Here is an 18,352-nt window from a genome sequence, read left to right as displayed (position 1 = left end):
CTTTCACTTCCAGTGATGAAGGACTAGGCAATTCCTATCAACCTTCCTTAGAAAGTCACTAGGAAAAAAGTGCTATACAAAATTATGGGGGGATGGGCGAAATCTTCATTGCATGAAGAGCTAATAACATAGCCAAGAAGACTAAAGTCCAGGGGGGATAAAGCTGGCCTTGAGGTCTGCTTTTATTTTCGAGGCAACTGTCTGCCGATCTATAGAGGCAGCCGTGATGCTCAGCACAGCTGCCGGCAGCCTTGAGGGGCTTGGGGGATGAAAGCTGGAGCCTGAGTCCTAGGATGCAGGACTCGACTCTGGTCTGGAATCCTGAGGAGTTAAACTCAGGAGTTACAAGCTGAATGGAAAACAGGTTGGCGCTTCCAGGGAAGGCAGACAGCTCACTGCTGAGCCACTGTAGGTCCTGAAATTTGATTAAGGTGATTTTGGAATGTCAGAATTTGCCTGATACATCCTTTAAAACATAAACTTTCAACTTTTCTGTTAGGATTAGATGTCACTAGTAAGTGGCAATGCATCTGTCGTTGTTCAGTCGCTCAGTTGTGTCTGACTCTTTGCGACCCCATAGACTACAGTATACCAGGCTTCCCTGTTCTTCACCATCTCCCTGAGCTTGCTCAAACTCCTGTCCATTGAGTCAGTGATGCCATCCAACCATCTCATCCTCTGTCGTCCCCTTCTCCTTCTGCCTTCAATCTTTCCCAGCATCAGGGTCTTTTCCAATGAGTCAGTTCTTCACATCAGGTGGCCAAAGTACTGGAGCTTCAGCTTCAGCATCAGTCCTTCCAATGAATATTCAGGATTGATTTCCCTTAGGATTGACTTGTTTGATCTCCTTGTTGTCCAAGAGACTCTCAAGAGTCTTCTCTAACACCATAGCTCATAAGCATCAATTCTCTGGCATTCAGCCTTCTTTATGGTCCAACTCTCACAGCCATACATGATTACTGGAAAAACCATAGCTTTGACTATATGGACCTTTGTTGGCAAAGTAATGTCTCAGCTTTTTAATATGCTGTCTAGGTTTGTCACAGCTTTTCTTCCAAGGAGCAAGCGTCTTCTAATTTTGTGGCTGTAGTCACATCTGCAGTGATTCTGGAGCCCAAGAAAATAAAGTCTGTCACTGTTTCCCCATCTATTTGCCATAAAGTGGTGGGACTGGATGCCATGATCTTAGTTTTTTGAATGTTGAGTTTTAAGCCAGCTTTTTCACTGTCCTCATTCACCTCCATCAAGAGGCTCTTTAGTTCTTCTTCACTTCTGGTGTCATCTGTGTATCTGAGGTTATTGATTTCTCCCAGCAATCTTGATTCCAGCTTCAGCCCAGCATTTCACATGATGTACTCTGCATATAAGTTAAATAAGCAGGGTGACAATATACAGCCTTGATGTACTCTTTTCCCAGTTTTGAACCAGTCTGTTGTTGCATGTCTGGTTCTAACTGTTGCTTCTTTACCTGCATACAGGATTCTCAGGAGGCAGGTAAGGTGGTCTGGTATTCCCATCTCTTTAAGAATTTTCCACAGTTTGTTGTGATCTAGTGTAGTCAATGAAGAAGTAGACGTTTTTCTGAAATTCTCTTGCTTTTTCTGTGATCCAACGGATGTTGGCAATTTGAGCTCTGGTTCCTCTGCTTTTTCTAATGTATCTGTATTCTTTTTCTTTTATCTGATTTGACAATTTTGCTCCATTTACATTCACTGTACTTATTAATATATTTGGATTTTTCTCTAACATCTTAATCTGTCCCAGCTTTCCTATGTTATTCTGTCTCCTCTTTCCTATGTTTTTTAGGACTGATGATTCTTTTCTCATTCTGACTTCCCCTACCCCCAAATACTAGCTTGTAAGTTAAAAACTCATTTCTATTATTTTAATGACTACACTAGAAAATTGTACATGTACTTATGAGAGTCATAAGCTAATCAATACATTTATCCTTTTCCTGAACAACCAAGGACCTTAAACACTTGAAATATAATCACTCACCCTTCCAGTTTATATGCTATTGTGCTATTTAACCTGCATTTTAAATCAAATATAATATTATTTTATAGAGTCAGTTGATTTATATGCATCCACATATTTACCAATTTCTTTGATCTTCATTTTGCATTTCAGACTTTCATTCAGTAATCAGACATCCTCCTACCTGGTATATATCCTTTAGAATTTCCTTTTTCTTTGCTTTTTATCTATTTTATTTTTTAAATTATAAAACTATGATAACACATTTATAGGAGACAGAATAAAGTTACATATATATTTCCATATATATGTATGGAAATATATTTACATACATATAGTTCCACTATATATTACAATTTTTTTAAGTAGATAAATTAAGATTTTTGTTGGAGTTTCAATATCAAATTCTCAGGAATTAATAGAATGAATGTATAGAGTAGTAGAAGAACATAGTAGACCTGAAAAGCATTATGAACCAATTCAACATAATTAAGATTTATACTATGGTTTTTCCAGTAGTCATGTACGGATGTAAGAGTTGCACCATAAAGAAGGTTGAGCACCAAAGAATTGATGCCTTTGAACTGTGGTGTTGGAGAAGATTTTGAGAGTCCCTTGGACTGCAAGGAGATCAAACCAGTCAATCCGTAAGGAAATAAACCTATTTATGATTATCCACTGGAAAGACTGATGCTGAAGTTCCAATACTTTGGCCACCGACGTGAAGAGCCAACTCATTGAAAAAGACCCTGATTCTGGGAAAGATTGAAGGCAGGAGGACAAGGGGATAACAGAGGACTGACTCAATGGACAAGAGTTTAAGCAGGCTCTGGGAGATGTGAAGGACAGGAAAGCCTGGCGTGCTGCAGTCCCTGGGGTCACAAAGAGTTGGACACAACTGAGCAACTGAACAACAAGATTTATATATTTTTCACACAACAGTAGGATATAAATTCTATTCAAGTTCCCACTGAATTTCCTTCAGTGTGGTTCTGTTTTTATTTTTTCAGAAAGATTCTTTGTTGTTCATGAAAAATAAACTCTCTCAGTATAGAATTTTGATTTATTTTCTCTAGGCCTGTTACTCCTTCAAAGCTAATCTGCTTTTAAGGTATTTTCTTGGTCTTTGATATTCTGGGGTTTCACTAGAGGATTGGGGGCAGATTTCCTTTAATTTTTCTAACCTGGGATACACTAGGCTTCCTGACCGTCTCTTTCGTCATTCTGGAAATTTTCTTTTTCTTCAAATATTGCTCTGCCCATTCTCTCCTCTCCACGATTAGATGCACATTAGACCTTTTCATTTTATCTTCCATGCCTCTTAATATGTCTTTTAGAAGTTTCATTTCTTGGACTAAGTGAAATTCTGGATAATTTCTTTGAATTCTGTCTTTCATTTCCCTATTCTCTCTTCAGCTTTGTCTTAACCAATGTTAAATCTATCCACTGAGTTCTACATTTTAATTATTGAGCTTTTATTTCTATCAATTGCCTAGTCACTTGCTCTCAGTTACTAGTTCTCCTGTTTTTAGGACTTTCATTTCTTGAAACACATTAAACATTCTGGCAGTCTTTCTGATAATTCTGTATAAGACATTTTCATGAGTCTGTGTTTAGTCTCACCTCCCTTGTGTCCTGTCTTGCTTCTTTATATGTGTGGTGATCCTTTACTATGAACTGCTTATTTTCCTTAGAACACCATCTGTGGAAGTTCTATTTCTTTACGGTCTGGTAGGAAGGTGGTTTCCTCTCTTTGCTTTCATCAGATGCCCAGGGGCAATACCAGACCCGGATGGACCACTTTAAATTGTTGGCTTCAGCCTTTTCAGGCCACCTAGGTGTGAGTTTGGACTACAGAGCTCATCAAAGCCGGCTTATGATTATTAATTCTCAAGGGAGGTTCACTCACCCCACTTGGCTCAGTGCCAAAGACCAAGGCAGGCAGTTTTCCTTTCAGACAGTGAGGGATTATTTCCGGAGCTAGCCCTTAGAAGAGGCGACCCTCTGGAGACCTAGCTTTGTGCAGCTGGTGTGTACATACTTGTGAGTGTGCATGTGGTTTGAATCCCCTACTCTGAGCAGGCCCTGGGCTTCCCCTCAAGGACCCAGTACTTGGACACCCATACTCAAAGGTACCCGCACGTAAAGGTACCCACTTCAACAACTGCCCAGAGGGGAAAGCAGCATGGTGCTCTCCTCACTTTTCCCTTCCCTCAGTTAATTTCTGCCTTCACTCAGCACCTGGCCTACATATTCCTTGCTTTCTCGTTAGTTCATGACTGTATTCAGGAAGTTGGTTTTTTACAGTTTACCTAACTTTCTGGTTGTTTTCAGTTGGTTTTAAAAGGCCGCTTTGTTCACCCTACTGCCATCAAATGCATTACTCACATGTATTTTAAAAATCTTCATGTTTATGTTCCTAGGTGAAACTCACGTCTAATTCCATTTCTTTCATGTTAACCTTGTACTAAGGTAATAGTAATCTCACAAAATAAATCGGGTAGTGGCCTCTCTTCTTCCCATCCTCCAAAACCATGTATGTATGATAGGAATTACTGGCTCCTTGAAGGATTTATAAAACTTATCTATAAGACCATCTGGGCCTGAAGTTCTTGGCAGAGTTGGAAGAAGGCAGACTTCTGATTAGAGATTCAGAATCTCTAAGGTTACTGATTTATTCAGGTTTTCTATTTCTTCTTGAGTTAATCTTGATACCATTATTCTAGAACACTAGTGCCTCCCAGGCGGTGCCAGTTAAGATTCCTCCTGCCGATACAGGAGACATGAGAGACTCAGGTTCAATCCCTGAGTTGGGAAGACCACTTGGAGTTGGAAATGGCATCCCACCCCAGGATTCTTGCCTAGAAAATTCTATGGGCAGAGGAGCCTGGCAGGCTACAGTACATGGGGCTGCAAAGAGTTGGACCCACCTGAGCACACACACACATTCTATTATTAGAAAACTAATTTTTAAGATTCATTGGCATACAGCTGTTTGTAATAGTCTGATGCTTAAAAAAAATCTCTGTAATATAGAGGTTGTAACCTTTTTTCATTCTGAATATTGTTTTCTCTTTTTAAAATCAATTTTTAAAAGGTCTAATTAATTTTTTGATCTATTACTTTTAGTTTTTGCTATTTAAAAATTATTTTCTCACTTTCTTTAGATTTCCCTTGGATTCCCCTTTACTGACTTCTTGAATTGTATCTAATCTCATTTACTTTTGATCTTCCTTCTTTGTTTTTAATAAAGGCAGTAACAAGTGGACCACTTTAGGAGTATTCTACTGATTCTGATAAATTCTTTGTCATGCAGTTCCACATATTTTGTAGTTTCCACTGAGATTTCTTCTTCAACCTGTGAGTTACTTAGGAGAACACATTTTTAAAGTTCCCAAGCATATTAAAAAAAAAAAAACACTTTTAAATGCTGGTTTTTATTTTACTTGTTGTGAGGATGGAGAATACACCTGTATATATATTTGTTAAAACAGTTGAGACTTCCTTTGTGCTCTAGCTTATGGTCATTTCTTAAAAATGTTCCATGTATACTTGAAAGGAATATGTATTTCCTATCCTCTGGGTACAGAGATCTTTTGATTAAAGTTTAAATTTGGTTTTCAAAGCTTCTGCACTCTTGCTAAGGTTTTTGCTTGATCTATCAGTTTTTGGTAGAGTTGGTTTAAAATCTCCCTCTAGAATTCTGAACTTGTCAATTTTGCCTTTTCCGCCTTTTACATTTTTCAGGGTCTTTTTTTTTTTTTTTTTTGGCTTTTTAGAATTTAAGTACCATCATGGCTGTATTGTTAGGTACCTAGTTCAAAATGGCTTTATTGAGTATTTTCTTTTTATTATTACTAGTCTATCTGTATTTAATAGATTTCCCCCTTAAACTTTATGTTCTCTCACATTAATATTGCCTTCACCAGTTTTCTTGGGGGAGGGGGCTTGATTTGTCTTTATCTACCTTTTTGTTCTTAATCTTTCTGCAGAGTATTAATTAGATATAATAACTCCTATGAACAACACAGCAAAACCTTGGTGTTATTGCAGGTTCAATTCCAGACCACGGTAGTAACATGAACACTGCAATAGGGTGGGTCACATGAATTTTGTGGTTTACTGGCTTTCTGGACTGATGGGTTGTCTCTATTCTTTTGCTTGTCCTTCCTCCCTCTCTCATTTCCTATCTCTACGCACACAGAGATTGGGAAGCTGTAGCAGGGACTGCTAGGCTAGCTGCCTACCTCATATACAGTACTTTTTTCCTACTTTGAAACAGAATACTTACTTCTAGCTGGGAGCAATGCTAACCAGAATGAAAGGCACTTCCCAGCTTCTCTGGCAACTAAGTACACCAAATGAGATGGAGTTAAAGTACTATATGAGGCTTCCAGGAAGTCTCTTTAAAAAGGAAGACGCTCCAGCTGCCATCTTGGACCAGGGGGATGGATGCCAAGCATTAAGATAGTAGAGGAAAAAGACAGAAGGAACCTGGGTCTCTAACAACCTTAGAGCTGCTACGTCAGTGCTGGGATACCTGCTTTCGTACTTCATTTATACAGAGAGAAATAAATGTCTCTTCTGTTTAATCCATTAATTTGGGGGTGGAGGTGGGGTTCATTTGTTTAGCAGCTGAATGCAATTCTCCATACAGAAATGATAAATGGTCCTAGAATTTTTATTTAAAAAATGTAACAGGACTTCCCTGGTGGACCAGTGCTTAGGAGTCCAGCTTCCAGTGCTGGGGACGTGGGTTTGATACGCGGTCGAGGAACTCAGATCCCACAGGCTACAGGGCAACAAAGCCTGTGCACTGTGACTACTGAGCCTGCACTCCAGAGCCCATGAGCTGCAGCTGCTGAGCCCACACACCGCACTACTGAAGCCCGTGCGCCCCAGAGCCTGGGGCTCCGTAACAAGTGAAGCCCCTCTGTGCTGCAACTAGAGAAAGCCTGCATGCCACAACGAAGAGCCTCTGCAGGCTGCAATGAAGACCCAGCACAGCCACAAGTAAACAAATGTTAGAAAATGAACATTGAACTACCAAATATTGACAATAAAAATGACTCTTTTCTGGTTAATTAACTTGAACATATTTTATAAACAATATATTTACAATGAATGTGTTTTATAAAGTACATTCTGTAAGCTTCTGTGTGCGACTCTCTCTCTCGTGTCCCATGTCTTTCTTCTAGGTTTACTTTTCTTGCTGGATGAGGCAGGTTGAAGCTGACTTGCAGAGAAAAGCTGAGGAACAAGAGGAGGGGTCTTAAGGGTATTCAGGTCTATAGCTCTGGTATCCTTAACCCTCTCTGCTTTTCTGGCAGTTTGATTACACAAGCCAACACGCTGTTCTTATTTGTTGTCACCTGAGGCCAAAGAATCCTGACGAAAAGAACAGAAAGCTACTGAAGAGATGTATTCTTATGGCATTTGCCTAATTTATCCACAGTGAAGTAACCAAAAATAATATAGATTTAAGTTTTTAGAGAGGAAGTTGATTTAAAAAAAAAGATAAAAATGAAGAAGAAAAAATACACTGGAAAAACACCAGGAGAAAGATAAAAATGAAGGAACTAAAAATAATGAGCCCCAGAATGCTGCCTAATTTATCAAACTTGTCAACAGCAGCAGTTAAGAGTAGAAATCTGTTCTTCAAGGGGAAGAAAATCTCAGACTAAAGTTATCAAACAGTATGGGATCTCAAAGGAACAATAAAAAGCAGAAAAGATGGTCCATAGTGCATCTTTTTATTTCAACTATTTAAAACAGCCTAAGGATGACACTTAAATACTAAACTTCCTCTTAAAACTCTATCTGTAATTTGTATTCAGATACAATATAAGGATGGTACATGACAATTTAAGGCAAGATTTTTTTTTAAAGCCAGGCCTTGTCTTCAGCACAGGGCTAAAATTTCTTTTATCAGGCACATATTATACCCGTAGTATACGGTTTTTATTTTTTTAAGATTACATTAAGACTTTCCCGTTGATGACAACAATATAAAAGGCTTAAATTTAAGAAGATCATTCATCTGGGACACAAACAACTGTTTCACCAAGCCATGTTAAAAAACAAAAAAAACAGTATTAAGAATTGTTATAACATTCATTTAAAATACATGTTCTTCAATTTGATTTACTATAATTACCTAAAAAGCAAATATTATACATACCTTTCTCATTAACATATGTCAAGAGGGAATCCGTGAAACAAAACGGGTATTTTAAAATGAAAGTACTTACCTTTGAAGCAAGGTTGTCTACCAAAGCAATCATAGAATTCTTAAATAAGGTGGCAGCGGTCAGTGGTCTCTTGGTCACCTCTGTTATGCTCAGTTTGCCTTCAGGCCACATATTCTTCAGCACAGTATTTGAGCTAAGGAGCACAGAAAGAGGGGCTTGAACGCTACATTCAAATAAGTGGGTTAAGAATTGCTAAGCATTCCTGCTGAACTGTATCCTGGGAGCCACAACTGCACTGCAGATGCAACTCACTAGGCCTGACTGAACAAATGATTCCACCTAGAAAATCAGGCTGAGAGTATAATGGCAGGTACCACACCACAAAATGAGAAGATGTGTCTAAACCACGCCACTTTCGAAAAATTCTTTCAATTTCTTTAAATGACTGCATTGCTATTATTACATAGGATATTCAATAGTTTACATAGCTCTTATACCATATACCTAAAATCAAATGGTTTTGGTGATTGTTACAAGAATGAGAACCAATCACAAACAGGGAAATGATCCTCAAGGTCATGTCAGAAATCAGGAAAGGGAAAGCATTTTTTAAAAAAACTGGAGTATAATTGTTTTACAATAATGTGTTAGTTTCTGCTGTACAACAAGGTGAATCAGCTATATGTATACGGATATCCCCTCCCTCTGACACTTCCCTTCCACCCAGCCCCACCGCACCCCTCTTGGTTATCACAGAGCACCTAGCTGAGCCCGCTGCGCCACACAGCAGCTTCCCCCCAGCCAGCTATCTGATAAACACGGCAGTGTATGTCAATGTCACTCTGTCCATTCATTCCACCTTCTCCTTCCCCTGATGCGCCCACAAGTCTGCTCTGTCTGTGCCTCAAGAAAGCAGCTTTTAATTGACACAAATATGCATCCAGGATACACCACAAAAAGCCAGGTCTCTCAAAAAATACAGAGAGGAACAGAAAATAACCACTTTTACATCGTCTTCTCATAAATCCCTTTACTGCAGCGGAATTATGATCACACTTATAGGTAGTACTGGCAGTTCCAATATTTTATTGATGTGATACTAAGATGGCTGCAATCCAATTCTTAAACTTGAGGCCAGTTTTCAGGCTAAAAGTGATATATGCCTTATTTGGCTCTGATTTTCTTCCTGTTTCATTTGGGTGCTTTTGATTTTTTTAAAATAACTTTTTATTGGAGTATAGTTGACTTACAATGTTATGTTGGGATTGACATTCACACACTACTATCTATACCATAGATAACTAACAAAGACCTACTGTGTATAGCACAGGAAACTATTCAGTGCTCTGTAATGATCTATAAGGGAAAAAAAAAGACAGCAGATATATGTATATATATAACTGATTCACTTTGCTGTATACCTGAAACTAACAGAACACTTGGTGCTTTTGATTTTGAAATAATTGGAATTCGAAATGTTGCTTGTTTCCTGAAAACTTCTCTCGTCAGATTTTTTCCTTTCTTAATTGGGGGTTGAGAATAGAAAAAAACTTAACATGGATCTTTTCTGCTAATTGTGTTTACTGCTGTCATCATTTTGCCCACTTTTCTTTCCCTGGCATAAAATTGAGAAAATTGAGTTGGTTCCCCAAACATCTAGTAAATTTCCATACATAGAGGTTCTAAATAATAGTAGCAAACTTCCAGAATGGACAAGAGCGAAGAAGATAAACAGTGAGGTGAAGACTGGCTAGTCTGTGAATGAAGGCAGAGAAATATTTCTGACTCTGACTGTTGCCAGCAAGCCGTGCCAACTGCCATCAAATGTGGCTATAAAATAATGCATGATCTGTGGTTCATGGACCCAGTTTTACTACGTTCTAGTCCTATTCCATAATTTTCCAAAGATAACATGTCAATAAAAATGACCACATAAATGTATATTGCTTTCCCTTAACTTTACCATTTCAGTCTTTGGCAGAGAGATAACTTGAGGCAATAGTTCTCAGTTTTTGGTGCCCATCGTGCCTGAATGCCTTTGTAACATCAAAGGAATATTAATAGAATTTCCAGAAAGTAGAGTGTGTGCACTTTGAAAATTCTGATGCATGTCAAAGACAGAAAGTCACTGTCTTTGGGTCTATGCAGTTTCTATCCCCAGTTCTACACTGCTCACTTTTGGCCTTGTGTGCTGCTGCTGCTAAGTTGCTCCAGTCGTGTCTGACTCTGTGCAACCCCATAGACGGCAGCCTGCCAGGCTCCCCGTCCCTGGGATTCTCCAGGCAAGAACACTGGAGTGGGTTGCCATTTCCTTCTCCAATGCATGAAAGTGAAAAGTGAAAGTGAAGTCGCTCAGTCGTGTTTGACTGTTAGAGACCCCATGGACTGCAGCCCACCAGGCCCCTCCATCCATGGGGATTTTCCAGGCAAGAGTACTGGGGTGGGGTGCCATTGCTTAGACACTACCTAATGAATGAAGGGTGGCGTGAATGCTGGGAATGAAGGAACTAAGATGTTTATTATTATTATTTTATTTGGCTGTGCCAGCTCTTTAGTTGCAGCATGTGGAATCTAGTTCCCTGACCAGGGAACATACTGGGCTTCCTGCATTGGGAGCAGGGACTCTTAGCCACTGGGCCACCAGGAAAGTCCCTACTATTGTATCATCAAACAGTAGAATTGATGTGTAATGAATCAAAATAGACAAGTTCAATTGTTTTCAAAGAGAAAGAACTTTGAGGTTGGTAAGTCAACATAATTTTCAAATATTTAAAAGAGCTTTTTCCTTAAAGGGGGAAGCTTATTTATCAGAAACTCATCATGTGTAACAGAGAAGGCAGAACTTAGCTGGCTAATGAGAGAGAGGGAAAGAGTGGCCCGTGCACCTGGCATGCCACCTGCTTGCTTCCTGTCTCCTTCCCTTTACACACACACGTGCAAGCATACACGCATGCATACGCTCCAGAACTAGAGATCCAAGGATTACTCTTTAAACGGATATAAAGAAAGGATTAAAATTTACCGAGGTCATTTAGCCATGGAAGTCTCAAAAAGTATCCAGAGGCAAAGGCAGCCCATTTAAATACTAAGAGGATAGTTTTAATCAAAATGATTTCAAGACTTTCCATCCCACTAGCAAGACCTGTCCTACTATGGCAATATATACAATAAGCTGCACCGTTTTATGTTTTTATACCTTTGGCAAGACCATCCCTGCTGTGAAATGTCTTTAATGACTAGACTCAGATCCAAGTTCCTTTGTTCTGATTCCAGGCTTACCAAGCAACTCAGCATCCTCTGGATGATATTTTTCACTGTCAGTTAATAAACTAGAGTTCTATTTAATTTCCCAGACAGGTTTCCAATAGGGAAGAAGAGCCTGGTAAACCAATGCAAGGGTTTCATACCGCGAGACCCTTAGGACTGCCTGATTGTCTGCTGGTAGTAAGTCCACGCGCTGCTCTGTCTCTGCGTTAGTCCTGTAGCTGGGGTTACCAGAATCCACCGCCAGAAGGTGGCGCTGCTCTCAGTGAGCCGAACCTCTGGGCTTCCTGGGTGGCGCTAGTGGTAAACAACCTGCCTGCCAACGAGGGAGACGTTCAGTCCCTGGGTCCTGAAGTTCCTTTGGAGAGGGGCACAAAAACCCACTCCAGTACTCTTGCCTGGAAAATCCCATGGGCAGAGGAGCCTGGTGGGCTGCAGCCCATAGGGTCGCAAAGAGTCGGACACTACTGAAGCGACTTAGCACGCAGCATACAATGAATGCCACCCTGTGCGGCCTCCTGGTACACAGCCTGACTGCCTCCCCTGGGCAACACGCCCTGACTTTGCCCCTGGACGACTGAGCCCGTTTTTCCAATTTGACTTTTTGACATTTTTTTATACAGAGCAATGCCAGACTCTTTGGTTTCTCTTTCAAAATGAGTGCACTGTACCTGATAAGCCACTCACTGAAACTCCTTTCTGAAAGTCTCTCCTCCCCAAATTGGTTCTTACATGGGTTCTCTCTCAGACCCCCACGCCTCTGTGCCTTTCTAGGGTTGATGGCTCTCTCTCTGCTCCTGGAAGCTTCATTCACACAGATGAACCACTTTATTGCAAAACCTTTTGAAAAAAACGGTTGAAACCCACCGTCTCCTCATCCTCATTTTCTGTATTCTCTTGACCCACTTCTGTCAGACATCTGTCTTCAAGACACTGCTAAAGTCAGTGTTGTCAGGGTTCCACTGACCTTCATGTTAGCAAATCCAGTGGTGAATCTTGCTCCTCACATTACTCTGCTCCTGATGGTGTTTGGCACAGCTGATCATTTTTACTTGGCCTGGCCACCCTGACACCGGATTCCTGGCTTCCTTCCTAACTCACAGGCATGCTCTCAGCTCCCTTCGCTAGTTCCTCCCTCCCTGCTTGACTCAAAGTGGTGGAGTGCCTCAGGGATTCATCCTTCAATCTCTTCTCTCTTTTATTTTTTGTCTATGCTCACCCTAGATAATCTCAACCAGGACAATGCTTTTAGTACCATCAACAGACGGACGACCATGAATTTACTTCTCTGTTCCCGCCTTTACTCTTGAGTTTCACACAACTGCCTGTTTGGATGGATGTCCAGGACACACCTCCCACAAAACATATTCGAAGCGGTACTCTTTATTTTCCCCCCAAATGAGCACCTCCTCTGTCTTTCCCACAACCAAGCATCCCGTCCCCATCGTCTCTGACTTTTTTTTTTCCCCATAACACATTCTATCCACTGGCAAATCTTGTTGGTTCTACTTTCAAAATATCAGCCACTTGGACCATTTTCCCTTTCTGTCACCACCACCCACGTGTCAGCCTGGATCACTAAACCAGCCTCCTACCTGGTCTCCCCATGTTTACTCCTGCCCTTCACCATCTGGGTTTTACACAGCGGTTCCAGTGATTTCCTTAGAACAGACGTCATATCATCCGTTCCAGTGGCTTCCCATTGTACCTGGCTCATGGACTCTCTATGAGCAGGGCCTGTGGACCTCTCTGCAGTCATTTCTGATTGTTCTCCCCTCCCCTCACTGATCTTAGCCACACTGACCTTCCTGCGGTCAACACACCCATGCTCGTTTCCACCTTAGCATCTTGGTGAACTAGTCTTTCTCTCTTTGAATGCTGTCCCCCATACTCATGGTTTGCACCCACACTTCACTCTGGGCTCAGTTCAAATGACCTTTCTTTTAAGGAGCCTTTTCCTACCATACTACCTGTAACACCTCTATGGCCCTTCTTGGTCTATACCCTCAGTCTCTCACCTAACTTTGTTTTTCTTCCTAACACTTGACACTAGCTGAAAGTTCCATCTTTTATCATTAACTGTTATCTCCACTAGAATAAAAGACCTCAGGAGGGAAGGGACTTTGTCCAAGTTTTTTCCAGCAGCTGAACCCCAAGAACATAGGGAATGTGCGGCTCAGAGGTGCTGCATACATCTTTGATGACCTACTGGCCAGTGGGCTGAGCTGACTTAATACATGAGCGATGACACTTTAACCAAAAGAAGCAGTTGGCTAGGAAGCTTCTCTTCTTCATGAGCCTTCTTTCCGAAGTATCTGTACCGGATGTGAACTTGCTATCCTTTGCTTGGTTTTATTTCTCCATGACTTTTTTACGTTTTCTTGGGTTGTGGGAAGATTCTATCCACTCTGCATTGATCACCACTGATGTGAGAGCCACTCTATTATTAGGGTGGTCCCTTGGCTGCAGGCAAAGACACTGCAGTGGGAATCAGAGTGTGTAAAGCTTTCGGCTGGTCCAGAGCTTACCTGACACCCTCCCATCACCACTGACCTGGCCTGAGGACTGCTGACTACACTGGCAGGGACAAGAAGGATGGCAACAGTAAAGAGAGAAACCGAGGAAACCCAAGGGAAATCGAGGAACACTGTATTAGTAACAGGGTCCCTGCCCTGAGTTTACAGATTTTATCATCATAAAGTAACAGATGATTTCACTCACTAAGTATGATCAAACAGAAGTATACAAATTGCCAGAAAACTCTTTAAATTGTCACATAGAATTAATCATGTGCATACCTATTATGTAATATATGTGTCAGCAAGCTAAATATAAAGACGATTAATAAAATTTTAATCCTACCTGTTATACATGAGGCGCTTGAAATCTTGAAATAAAGTGTCTTTGTTTTTGTCAATAAAACCAACGACAGAATACCTAGTTGAGAAAAAAGAAACACGGAAAACACATTATTCACCAAGTGAGAGCCATTTCGAAGCTTTTTTAGAAGTCTACAAGCCTTTCTATTGTTAAATAATGCCATCAATCATGTATAAAGCTTGTCCACCCAGTTCTGAGTTAAAGAATATCAAATTTACCTACTCTGTAGACAGAGTGATGTTTCTGTCCCTCAAAAGGAGGCCAAACATCAGTGCCATCGCTACGACTAAGATCATCACTCCATGGGTTTGTGGCTTACCTCAAGATGCTGACTTTTAAAAAGTTAGCTGTGTGTGCCATCCCACATTCCTACGATAAAAGCAAAACGGCAACGTACAGGATCTAAGAGTCTCATCCGTGAGGAGGTGAGATGACTTGCCTAAGGCTCGCTCACTGTGTTCAGGGTGGGAGAAAAGATCCAAGGAGAACTGCAAAGGATGGTAAGATTGGGATAAGCAGAAGAGAAAGAGGAAGGCAGATTACACAGGGCAACATTAAACGAAGGCGAGGAAGCAGGCACATGCGCGGAGTTGCTGGGAGGAAATGAAAAGGTCAGTACATGGTGTGGAGGGCGGGATGTGAGTAAGGTCTCAAAGTAAACTTGCAGCTGGTGGGCAAGGGGCTGCCCTGCTGCAGTCACTGGCATGGACCCAGAGGGAGTAAACTGTGGGGAGGGGGTAACAGTACAGGGTGATTCTGTATGATCAAGACAGGCTAAGAGGTTAGGGAAATAGTAACTCTAGAGGTGGCTGCTCCCTATAGCTCTCCTATCTTGCCTGACTGTATTTTCTTCCTGGACAATCACATCACTGTAGACCAGCGGTCCCCAACCTTTTCGGCACCAGGGACTGGTTTTGTGGAAGGCAGTTTTTCCATAGACTGGGGTGGGGGTAGGAGATGGTTTGGGGATGATTCAGCTGAATTACATTCATTGTGCACTCTGTTTCTATTATTATTACATCAGCTCCACTTCAGATCATCAGGTATTAGACCCCAGAGGTTGGGGACCCTTGCTGTAGACAATTCTCCAGTCTCTAACTCTGACACCTCATCAGTCTTATATTGTTCCAGCCGCTCGTGTTTCTTTCTGCAAGAAAGTTTCGTGCTGCCCATGGGCACAGTTTTAGGCCCAAAATAATTTCCCTGCCTCCTCCAACCTTGGTCTTCTTCCTAGTACCTTCAAGTAGCTTTTGACTGAACCCATAGTCACCTGATTCTTACTATATCATCAGACCCTTACAATTCAAAGTCCTTATTCTGACCTTTTAGACTCATTGTGATTTGATCTCAATCTACTTTTCTAGGTGTTTCTACTTCTCTATGCCACCAAAAGGATACACTCCAGTCAAATGGGCTAAAGATCCTAAATCTTTCTAGCATCCTTCCCACTTTTTCCTAGAATAATTCCTAGCACCTAACGATCAGCATCTGCCTATCTGCGTTTATCACACACAGTTAAAGGTATTTGCTTATTCTGAAAACATGTTATTACTCATATGGAAATTATTTTCAACTATCTTTTGTTGTATCTATCTATCTATATATATTTATACACAAATGTGTGTATGTATATACATCTACATCTACATGGGGCTTCCCTGCTCAGCTGGTAAAGAATCCGCCTTCTATGCAGGAGACCCCAGTTTGATTCCTGGGTCAGGAAGATCCTGTGGAGAAGGGATAGGCTACCCACTCCAGTATTCTTGGGCTTCCCAGGTGGCTCAGATGGAAAAGAATCTGCCTGCAATATGGGAAACCTGGGTTTGATCCCTGGGTTGGGAAGATCCCCTGGAGGAGGGGATGGCAATCCACTCAAGGAATCTTGCCTGGAGAATTCCCACGGACAGAGGAACCTGGCAGGCTATAGTCCAAAAGGTTGTAAAGAGTCAGACACGACTAAGCGACTAAGCACAGCATAGTCGCTTAGTGTGTATATATATACACACACGTGTGTGTTAATACTGTGTGTTATTACACACACAAACCCCCACATACACATATGCATCTTACATGGAAAGCTCTTTATGGGCAGGGACCATACTTTATAAAGTATTGGGCACACAGAAGACACCCAGTAAAAATCTAGAAAAGGGTTGAAAGGCTTAAGGAGAGACAGAAAGGGAATTGGAGGCATCACATATTCCTCTCTGGGGCCGGCTAGCTCTCTAGACTGGGAGTCTGGACACCTAGGTACTGTCTCAGCTATTCTGTAAACTTGCTGTCTGATGCTGGGAAAGAATGACACGCGTGCATAAATGTCTCCATCTGTGAAAGAGTGGCTGCCCCGCGTGGCCTCTAAGTCTAGTTCTGCAGTTATGCAGATCCGAGCTGTAAGAGGGCAGCCGGTGAGTGTGGCCTGAGTGATCAGAGGCGGGCATCTGTATATCACTGGATCTCCCCTCTTTGGGATTCTGGAATCTGGAAACAGCACCAGAAAAAGTGGAAAACTGTGTGATCCCCATGTGAACGGCTAGTTTGGCAGATGGGGGTGATAATTTTGAGCCATATTATTTTATGATTCTAGAGGTTTTTTTAAAAAAAAATTAATTTATTTTTTTACTTCACCATATTGTATTGGTTTTGCCATACATTGACATGAATCAGCCATGGGTGTACATGTGTTCCCCATCCTGAACCCCCTCCCACCTCCCTCCTCATCCCATTCCTCTGGGTCATCCCAGTGCACCAGCCCCAAGCACCCTGTCTCATGCATTGAATCTGGACTGGTGATTCGTTTCACATATGATAATTTACAGGTTTCAATGCCATTCCCCCATATCATCCTGCCCTCACCCTCTCCCACAAAGTCCAAAAGACTGTTCTATACATCTGTGTCTCTTTTGCTGTCTCGCATGCAGGGTTATCATTACCATCTTTCTAAATTCCATATATATGCATTAGTATACTGTATTGGCGTTTTTTTTTTTCTGGCTTACTTCACTCTGTATAATCGGCTCCAGTTTCATCCACCACATTAGAACTGATTCAAATGTATTCTTTTCAATGGCTGAGTAATACTCCATTGTGTATATGTACCACAGCTTTCTTATCCATTCATCTGCTGATGGACATCTAAGTTGCTTCCACATCCTGGCTATTATAAACAGTGCTGCGATGAACATTAGGGTACACGTGTCTCTTTTAATTCTGGTTTCCTTGGTGTGTATGCCTAGCAGTGGTATTGCTGGGTCATAAGGCAGTTCTATTTCCAGTTTTTAAAGGAATATCCACACTGTTCTCCATAGTGGCTGTACTAGTTTGCATTCCCACCAACAGTATAAGAGGGTTCCCTTTTCTCCACACCCTCTCCAGCATTTATTAGTAGACTTTTGGGTTGCAGCCATTCCGACTGGCGTGAAATGGTACTTCATTGTGGTTTTGATTTGCATTTCTCTGATAATGAGTGATGTTGAGCATCTTTTCATGTATTTGTTAGCCATCTGTATGTCTTCTTTGGAGAAATGTCTGTTTAGTTCTTTGGCCCACTTTTTGATTGGGTTGTTTATTTTCCTGGAATTGGGCTGCAGGAGTTGCTTGTATATTTTTGAGATTAATTCTTTGTCCGTTGCTTCGTTTGCTATTATTTTCTCCCATTCCGAAGGCTGTCTTTTCATCTTGCTTATAGTTTCCTTTGTTATGCAGAAGCTTTTAATTTTAACTAGGTCCCATTTGTTTATTTTTGCTTTTATTTCCAATATTCTGGGAGGTGGGTCATAGAGGATCCTGCTGTGATTTATGTCAGAGAGTGTTTTGCCTATGTTCTCCTCTAGGAGTTTTATAGTTTCTGGTCTTACGTTTAGATCTTTAATCCATTTTGAGTTTACTTTTGTGTATGGTGTTAGAAAGTGTTCTAGTTTCATTCTTTTACAAGTGGTTGACCAGTTTTCCCAGCACCACTTGTTAAAGAGATTGTCTTTTCTCCATTGTATATTCTTGCCTCCTTTGTCAAAGATAAGGTGTCCATAGGTGCGTGGATT

At 41.2% G+C, this 18,352-nt stretch overlaps 1 protein-coding gene across 1 annotated transcript in view; it reads right to left on the bottom strand.

Moving 5' to 3' along the window:
• Positions 1-18,352, bottom strand: part of MYO1D (myosin ID) — a 366,992-nt gene that overhangs the window by 215,562 nt on the left and 133,078 nt on the right. The window contains exons 13-14 of the mRNA XM_015098505.3: positions 14,298-14,372; positions 8,232-8,364 (exon numbers count right to left, since the gene is read on the bottom strand). Of these exons, the coding sequence (XP_014953991.3) occupies positions 8,232-8,364; positions 14,298-14,372 (208 nt within the window). The remainder of the gene's footprint in view (positions 1-8,231; positions 8,365-14,297; positions 14,373-18,352) is intronic.

Source organism: Ovis aries, chromosome 11 (assembly GCF_016772045.2).
Source record: "Ovis aries strain OAR_USU_Benz2616 breed Rambouillet chromosome 11, ARS-UI_Ramb_v3.0, whole genome shotgun sequence".
NCBI classification, from domain to species: domain Eukaryota; kingdom Metazoa; phylum Chordata; class Mammalia; order Artiodactyla; family Bovidae; genus Ovis; species Ovis aries.
Note: the sequence above shows the minus strand (reverse complement) of the source record. Positions and strands in the feature narration are given on the sequence as shown.